The sequence below is a fragment of the Cupressus sempervirens genome, chromosome 9 (genome assembly GCF_028749045.1).
Source record: "Cupressus sempervirens isolate cs-2001-9-10 chromosome 9, ASM2874904v1, whole genome shotgun sequence".
Classification (NCBI taxonomy): Eukaryota; Viridiplantae; Streptophyta; class Pinopsida; order Cupressales; family Cupressaceae; genus Cupressus; species Cupressus sempervirens.
In genome coordinates, this window is record NC_143126.1 from 763580513 (window position 1) to 763589388 (window position 8876).

An 8876-nucleotide genomic window follows, 5' to 3' on the forward strand; every position below is an offset into this window, starting at 1 on the left:
GGTTGGTCTAGGCTGCCCAAAGTCATTACGAAGGATCACATGAAACCTCATATACATGACCTGGTTGTATTATTGCACAGGGTGAAGGGTTCAACTGATGTATATTTGTTTGAAGAATGGATGTATAGATATATTGAGATTATCTTGAAGGGCGAGCAGTGGATGGATTGGGTGGAGATCATTGCCAATTCCTTTAGGAACCAACTCAAAAGGGCCAAAGAATCTCGCGAGGATTTATATATGGCCTCATATTTGACTTATTGTATTTCCTGTACATGTGATCTCACTACCCTTCCACATGGGGCATGGAACGAAGAGATAACCATCTTCCAGTATTGTCCTTTGTTGCAGAAAGACAAAGTTTTAGAGGATTTCCGTAAGGTGCATGATGTATTGTATGGAAGCGTTTGTTTGACTCTAAAGGGTGTTTAGGTGCCATGACTTTCTTCTAAGTCACAGAAACTAGTTCAACAGTATGAGAGTCATTTCATTCAATTTCTCAGGTTCACATACTTAAGAGTTGGAGGGTTTGAAGATGAACCTCTGAAGTTACCCCGATATGCCCTCGATTGTTTCGTTTTAGCTGAATTATGCAGACAGCTTTTCTTGGTCATCAAAGATAATCTTCCTCAGGAGAATTGGGAAATGGATTTCCCTATCACATTGGGCTCCTTAGTCTATACTAATATGAATAATGCTTCCATCATTGGAAACAATTTGCTGGGATTCAATCTTGGTTTCTACCACAGCAGGAGAAATTTTGATGGTAGGGGATATGCAGCTCTAACCCTTGGCCTTGAAGTAAATCCTTCAGATGCTCCTCATCTAGAAGATCTATGGAGAGATTGTGGAGATGAAGAAGAAGTCTTGAAGAAAGACCATTCTAGATTAACCTTACAACAAATCAATTCTTTCAGATTGAAGTTCAAAACATAGGGAATTATTGAAGACAGTTCATACCTAATTGAGCCTGGTTGGGAAGAGTCAAATGAGGCACAGTTCCTAGCAGTAGACTGGAGCAAAGAGGAGGAAGATGATGTTAATTTAAGAGCTAGATCTATATTAACCTATACAGATGACTGATTACAGAGGAAAAGGAGAGGAAATATCAATGAGTCTTCTCCTAAGGTGATTTCTTCCCGAGGACCACTTCAATCTGACATTCCATTTTCTCATATTGCAGGTGATGCACCGATTCCAGATAAGAAACTGAGATCCCCTCCCCATTCGCAAGCTACGGCTCCTAGGACGAGATCCCAGTCTAAGTCCAAAGCCTCAAAGCAGCCTAGTATTCAGAAACAAAAAATGACATCTCAGGGGCAGGGTTCAAACGATAAATTTGTTTCCCCTAACGAAGCAGACGGCGAGGTTCAATTCATTGAAGCCCTGAGAGTAGATCAACCTAAATTCTTAACTCCAACTAGAGACACTCAAGTAATGTCAACCACTCCTACTATTCCTTCGTGGTTTTTGAATTCAATCAACAAGAAGCGGAGTCTACAGCCGGTATCCACACCAGTAAAGGACATAGTCACTAGATACGCGGCCAGAGGTTCTAAGACAAAGAAAGTAAAAATGGATGCTTGTCTCAACAAAGACCCGATAACGGGAAAAATCATAGCAGAGGTGGCCACTTATAAACAAAAGAAAGAATCTGGGGAGATCGATGATGAAGGGTTCAAAGTTACTTCTTTTGAACTAGGTTCTATAAATAGGAATATTGGCAACAATTTCTTTAAGTTATTTGCTGACCACATGCTCACACAATTAGAGAAATATTCCAAGGAAAAGAAAGAACTAAAAGCAATGGTGGTGACAATGGCCACATACATCGATTCACTGATCAACCTAGGGGCTGCCCCCATAATCCAGGTATCACATCCTTTTGACCCAAACTCTATTGAGAGCCAGCAATTGATGAAACAAATGCAGAGGGGAAAACTGCTAACTGATGCCATGACTAACTGGGTGAATAACATAGTAAACCAGGGAAATAAATTTATTTTTGAAGTTGCCAACATCTACTTCGAAGGTGAAATGCTTCTAGGGGAGATTCAAACCTTGATCCCAATATGGGAAACAGAATTAGCACGTTGCCAAGTTGTGGTTCTCTAGGTCTCAGAGGTTGAAAATTTCGGGGTTCTCAAATTCCTGAGTGAAAATCCTATGAAGGTCGTGGACCCCTACATACTTTTTATTCTAAAAAATAATATGTATTGGAAAGAGTCCATTTACAAAGAGACCATCAAAGAAATACAAGGCATTGAAAGTAAGATCACAGGAATGCACGAGGAACTGGTAAAGGACATGAAGATTGTCAATCCTACAGGCATCTTACAATTCGAGGAAGGAAATATGGGCACTGAAGCATTAATCAAGGGTTTCGCCGGAGCAGTAGAACATATCCGAGACAACGAATCGCCGAAGGCCGATGATTTCACCTCCTTGGCAAGCATCAAATCCATGTTGCCCCTTAATGAGAACCTGATGCCACGTCAGAACCTGAAGGTAAAAGAGTATAGGTGGTAGACAGATGCATGCAGAGCCCGGGTGATGAGCTTGAAAAACCCATACTCCCATGCCACGCAGGAATTCATATCCACATTTCGAAGTTGGAAGTTAGTGCGTCAAACTGTTGGAGAGGAGGAGAAAATTGACACAGATACTGGGAACTGAACGGTCGCCTGTTGGCACTCTTTCTTTTTGATAATTGCTTTCTAGTTTTATAACGGTTTCTTGTATTAATTCGATAGGGCTGGGTTTTAATGGAGGCCCTTCGGATTTGAAAAACTATAAATGTTGGGGCATTGAACTGTGTTTTTTTAGCAAATAGGAGATAGAAGATAGAGGTTAGATAGCAGTATTTTAACATAGATTTGATTTTGATAACAATATTTGGGAATAGCATATGAATGCTTTGGCTTTCAACGACTTGGTGCATTGAAGCTTGAATATACATATATGAAAAATTTTGAATTATGCTTTGAAACTTTGTGTTTAGAGTGTTGAATTATTATTACTTTGTGGATGTGATTTGATGACTTGAAAGTCCCAGATTGCTGTCGCTTGATTGTAAGTTCTTTTAAAATTTTCATTCTTTGTTGGTGATACATGTTGAGATTTTAGCGGAAATTCATTCTTTGAAGTGGGTTTTCTTTTTCGTATCAGTTGAATTTGTTCATCCTTAAGTAGCCTTTTATAATTACCTCACTACCCAGGAGTAGTCGAGAGACCCTTATGCACTTTTGGAAAAAGTGTGAAAATGGTTTCAAATCTATTGTAAATTTAATAAGGGAGCTATACCTTTAGAAAATTCAGAGAGGAAGTGTAAAGTAAGATAAAAGTGCTTCCTCAACTGCAGTGAGCGATTCTGTTCTTTGTGATACTTGGGTATAGAGTAAATTTGATAAATTATTTAAAAGGACAAATCTGTTCACTAACACCTAGCATAAACAGGACTAAAGCTGCACACAACTCTTGTTGATATAGTGCATATGTTCTTGTTACAAATTTTTAATCAATTATTTCATGGAAAATAAAATTAAAAATTCTGCAATAATCTAATCTAAAGGGCTACTAATATTTTGAATAATTTTGAAACTAATAATAAATTGTTTAATCTAAATTTTCCAATTGAAAAATGCTTGCATAGAATTTTTCTTTGGATCAATTTGAATTGAAAATCAAGAATAAAAATTGTGGGAATAAAGATCTTATATAATATGAAGTCACTCAATGACAACTGTTGTAGCAAAAAGGGAGAAAGATCCCAATCATCCCCATTTTTTCATACTAATTTAGCCGAATATCTATAAATTGCAGAGGAGCATATCAAAAAATAATATGTAATGAAGCATACCAATGCAAAATCACAATGTTATTAAAACAAAAATTCTTATATTACTCATTTTAACATAAAAATGCATGTAATGATGTGATCACAAAATTGCTCAACATGAAATCCAAAAATATATTAAATTTTACTAAATCATATCAGTAGAAATACCATAAAGTATATCAACAAACAACTGCATTGTTGGCACTATGTAAATTTCTTAAACTAGGTATATCAACATAAACTTGCCTGTTACAATTTCAACATAAAACTGCACTGTTGTTTATGCGTAAATCTCTCAGATTCAACATAACAACACAAAATAACCATCACTAGAGACCATAATTCTTTATTTAGATTGCATAGAAGAATATCAACGCAAGAGTGGATATTGTGAAAGCTTAAAATGTATGAAAACATATCGAATGTAATTTTCTTCGTAGTAGAAGACCAAACCCATTAAATTAGATTGCAGAGAAGGAAACCAAAGCAAACCAACGGTAACACGAGAGTAGTAAAATGCTAAATTCTTTTTATTAGGTCAAATTGTGAGTCTTGAGACCCTAATTTCTAAAATTAATGCACAACAACAATTTCAACACAAAATTGCAAGACTGGATGTCTAAACTCCCTAAAACAAGTGTACTCACTTGCCACACTGCTGGCAGTACCGCTGAGGCACATCGTCGAGTACAACGGTGGCTGGATTAATGCAACTCAAACGCACACAGTGTCGTCTGTGGTAGCCCTTCAAATGGCTGATGTCGGCCTCATAGCTTAGCACCTAGTAACATACGATGCCGACTTTGGCACGCTTGCAGCTCTGGTCCATTTCTGGACACATGCACAACACTCTCCCGGCCAAAAAATTCTCACAGGTGACCTGCGGATCCCTCTTGCGGATCCTGCGATCGATGATTCTCCTCGGGTGAATTTTGCACTTCTGGGAGTCTTAGGCTTTCGAGATGGGCCAACAAGTCTTCACTAAAATTGGTTTTTGAAGGAAGGAGAGATGCTGGGCCCAACAAGTCTTTCTCAGACTCTGGCCAAGGATACTCTCACCTTCTTTCTACAACCAACTTTAGCTGTCCTGTACAAACCCTTGGGCAGAGAAGGTGGGAATGAGCATGACTACATTTTCACACTGAACCTTGCCATACTATTTCACTTATTACTTGACAATGTTGATTCTATCCGGTATCATCTTTGACATTGATGTGCAAATTGAACCACGACAATTAACAAATAGGCTTCTCTGTACTCAACGAAAATCACAACATTAGTAAACACCTTGCCCAAAGTCTTTAAATGGGAATCAATCTCTATAAGATGTTGTCATTGTGTTTATCTATAATTTGGTCGTAGTATTACCCATCTTGTCTCTTCCGCAACACCTAAATGGAAAATGCAATACTCTTTTCTCCAACCAGCAGAACCTTTTTGACCATCGTGTTCGAAAAAAGAAAGGGGCGACAGATGTTTTGTAAGTTATATAAATTACAACCATGGAGCATTGTAAAGAAAGGAAGACAACCATAGGTAACAATAAAATTTTTATGTAACATTACAGCCATGGGTATCTGTAGATGTTGTAGCTTTGATATTGTTCAATTCAAAATTGTTAGACGACGAACACGCAGGTTAGCGTTAAGATTCACGTCATCAAAGGAATGGGTCTTCAAAATTTACAATTTCCACTTCTTTCATTTCTGCTCTGTTTTCTATAACAGCTTCAAGCGCCTCAACTATATCCATGCCAGTGGCAGCCGCTTTTTCTTTCATCCGTTTTCCCGTCTTTTCAACTTACCTTTCAAACAATGAAGGACGCCGATCTATTTCATGGTTGTCGAAGGCCGTTGATTGGAGAAGTTAGCCTTTTTCATATGGTAATCCCTACGACGTAATTATTAATGGCAAATGTGCTAGATTTTATAAGATCGTTTCAGATCTGGAGATATCTGAAATATTGGACCTAATCAATTAATATGCCCATAGCTAAACAACACAACAAATGATTTGCACCCGACGTGACAGTTTTTCCAAATTTATAAAAAAACTGTCACATCGGATGCAAATCCTCTGCTAGATAGACATCTCCAATTAATATGGTCGGTGGAGACAAAAAAATATCCGAGTGAGCCAATTGACAATTTTCATGGTATACAACTTATGATAAATGGTTTTTCACGGACAGACAGGTTTTCTTGAAATGCTCACCTATAATAGCCTATCGGCTAAAAAGATTCCCATAATCCTCCTAAAATTTCTCAACTTAAAAAATAATAGAAATTTTCCAATTTAATCAGAATAAGATTAATTTTTAATAGCTAAGAAATATGTATGTTTGCTTCAATATGTTATATACAATCCGGTTGATCAATCTTGCATGATATGCTCTTATACAATCCTATTGATCAATCTTGCATGATATGCTCTCACATTCTCACTAATTTTCATGTCGAAAGAGATTCTCATATTTCCCATGTTAAACATGAGCTTGTTTTGGTGGGCGTGAAATATGTTTTGAATAAAATGCTTAGAGATTTTGTTATGTGATTAATTATCTCGTAAATGGAAGCAAGACGGTATGTTGATCCCATGAAGGATGGATGGATATGCATTGCAGCAAGTCATTCTAATATCGATCTTGATGATCTCACACTTAAAACAACAATTTATAAAGTAGATAAAGACAAGATGAGATTCTTCTGAAAATGAACCATGGAATTGCCAAATTGTAAATTTTTATTGAATATAATGTCATTAGTGTTTTCGATGATAGATGCCAAAGATCAAAGATTCGATTCCAATGTAGGACTTTGGACAACAAAAGAAAATGTGTCTATCTTTGTCTTGGACAACAACAAAAAATTGAAGCCTATAAACGCAAATTTGAACACATTTTTCAGAGGGATAAAGGTAAAAAAGTTTGCGAGCCCACATCAATCATTACCTTCACGCATTCTATCAATTCTCTTGGTGGTACTTGCACAATGTTTAAAACGAATCTTAATAAAAAGACTTCTATAAATAATTCTGTTATTTTTTAATTTGTAAAAATCTAATACAAGCTAGAAGCACCATCTAGATTATAATCCCATCTCTTCTACACCTTTGAGTTAATATCTAACTTTGTGAGGCCTTGGTCAAAATGTAGAACTTTACCATCCAAGATTAGCTGTCAAGAAAAGCACCTAGTATTAGCTTTACAGATGCTGGTTAAATTTAAAGCTTAATACTGTTCAAAAAAAAACTTAAATTTTTTTACAATGTCTGACTCATATAAATATATATGAATTATTCAATAATAAAGTGCTTTTATTAATTTATGACATTTTAAAATAATATTAATAAATATATTTAAAAAAAATTATATTAGTATCACTAATGAATTATAAACAATGAATATCAATAATCCAAAGTAAGCAATATAAAAATAGTTCAATTTTCTATTACGTAATATATTTGTATATCACAATAATACTTTATATTATTAATTTCCAACTGATCTAGAACCTACTAAACTGAGTTGTTCCCTTATTGCGTCCATTCTTTTTAACTTAAATTTCTTCATTACACGATCATAAATATATATGGTCATAATGAAATAAAAATTTCAAATGTTTTTTTTCCTCATAAAAAGATTTATAATTACTTTTCACATAACTGAATCAAACTAATTGAGCACTCATTACCTTTGGGAAAGATGATGGAAAGCCTGCAGCATGCTCCCTTCTTCGCCCATCACTACCCACGCCTCTTTCAATTTCACGTCTTTATCCTCGCTGGATGCCCAAATTTCATACTGCTTTGACTGAAGCCAATCTGAACCTTGTGGGAAGACGCCCGTCAATAGCCAAATTCCATTGGCCAATTCGGTATTTAAACAATCGCCTGTGTCTGTATATATATGGAAGTGTATCTTGGGATAAAGAGAATCTATAATAAAGCATATCAGAATCGCATTGGTATCGTCGGCATACTGCGGCATCCTCAATTTTAAGCCTCCATATGATGTAAATTCAACCACGTTTTTCAGAGGAAATGAGGTAAAGAAGTTTTTCAGCAACCCCACATCAATCGCTGCCCTCCTCCATATTATCATTTCTCTTTGCCGGGCCTGTACATTGTTTCCAAAGAGCACAAAATCGGAAGCCTCGTAATAATAAATGGACTTTTATATTTCTAATAAAACTATTTTACCATACCTGTATTTCACTGATGAATTGTTCAACAACTGATACGTCGTTGACCGCGACTATCAGCTTACGCTTCTCCAAGAGGACTCGATATGGCGCCTTCAAGCATGCCTGTACTTCAAACTTATCCAATTTAAATTCTTCCGACAAAGTTAACTTTATAAGACTTGGAAGGGTGTCCGATTCTGGACAGTCCTCTATCCTGAGCATCTTCAATGAGCACAAACTGTCTAAACCTCCTATTTTCTCTAATTTGTAGCACTTTATCAATTCCAACTTCACTAGTGAAGTTAACCCTGAAAGATTTGGGAGGCTGTTGAATTCTGTAGAGTCATGTATTACCATTGTTTCTAATAATCTCAGGGTTTCTATACCTTCTATTTTCTTCCAATTATGACATCCTCTCAATTCAATTTCTTTCAAAAAGGTCAACTCTGCAAGAGTTGGAAGGGTGTTCAATTCTTTACAGTTAATTATCTTGAGTGTTTTCAATGATTTCAAGCTTCTTAAGCCTTCTATATCCTGCAATTTGGGGCACCCTTCCAATTCAAAACCCCATAGAGAAGACAATTCTCCAAGCCCTGGAAGCCCATCTAATTCTGGACACTCGTATATCTTTACCACCTCTAGTGATGTCAGACTTCTTAAACCTTCTATCTTTTCCAATTTGTGAAACTGTCTCAAGTCAATTTTTTTAAATTTATCTTGAGTGTTTTCAATGATTTCAGGCTTCTTAAGCCTTCTATATCCTGCAATTTGGGGTACCCTTCTAATTCAAAACTCCGTAGAGAAGACAATTCTCCAAGCCCTAGAAGCCCATCTAATTCTGGACACTCGTATAT

The 8876-nt window shown here is 36.3% G+C and overlaps 2 protein-coding genes across 2 annotated transcripts; both read right to left on the bottom strand.

Annotated features, from left to right (window-relative positions):
* Positions 1 to 6562: 6562 nt before the first annotated feature.
* On the bottom strand, positions 6563 to 7940 carry LOC149540918 (uncharacterized). Its single transcript, XM_089801989.1, has 2 exons — positions 7531 to 7940; positions 6563 to 7013 (listed from the first exon to the last, which is right to left on the bottom strand). Exons 1-2 carry the CDS (start codon positions 7938 to 7940, stop codon positions 7010 to 7012), a joined length of 414 nt encoding a protein of 137 aa, XP_089658115.1. The 3' UTR covers positions 6563 to 7009.
* Positions 6756 to 8802, bottom strand: LOC149540919 (uncharacterized; the record flags this gene model as incomplete). Its single annotated transcript, XM_089802751.1, has 1 exon — positions 6756 to 8802. A coding segment is annotated over one exon (768 nt), but the record flags the coding sequence as incomplete, so codon positions are not given.
* Positions 8803 to 8876: the final 74 nt, after the last annotated feature.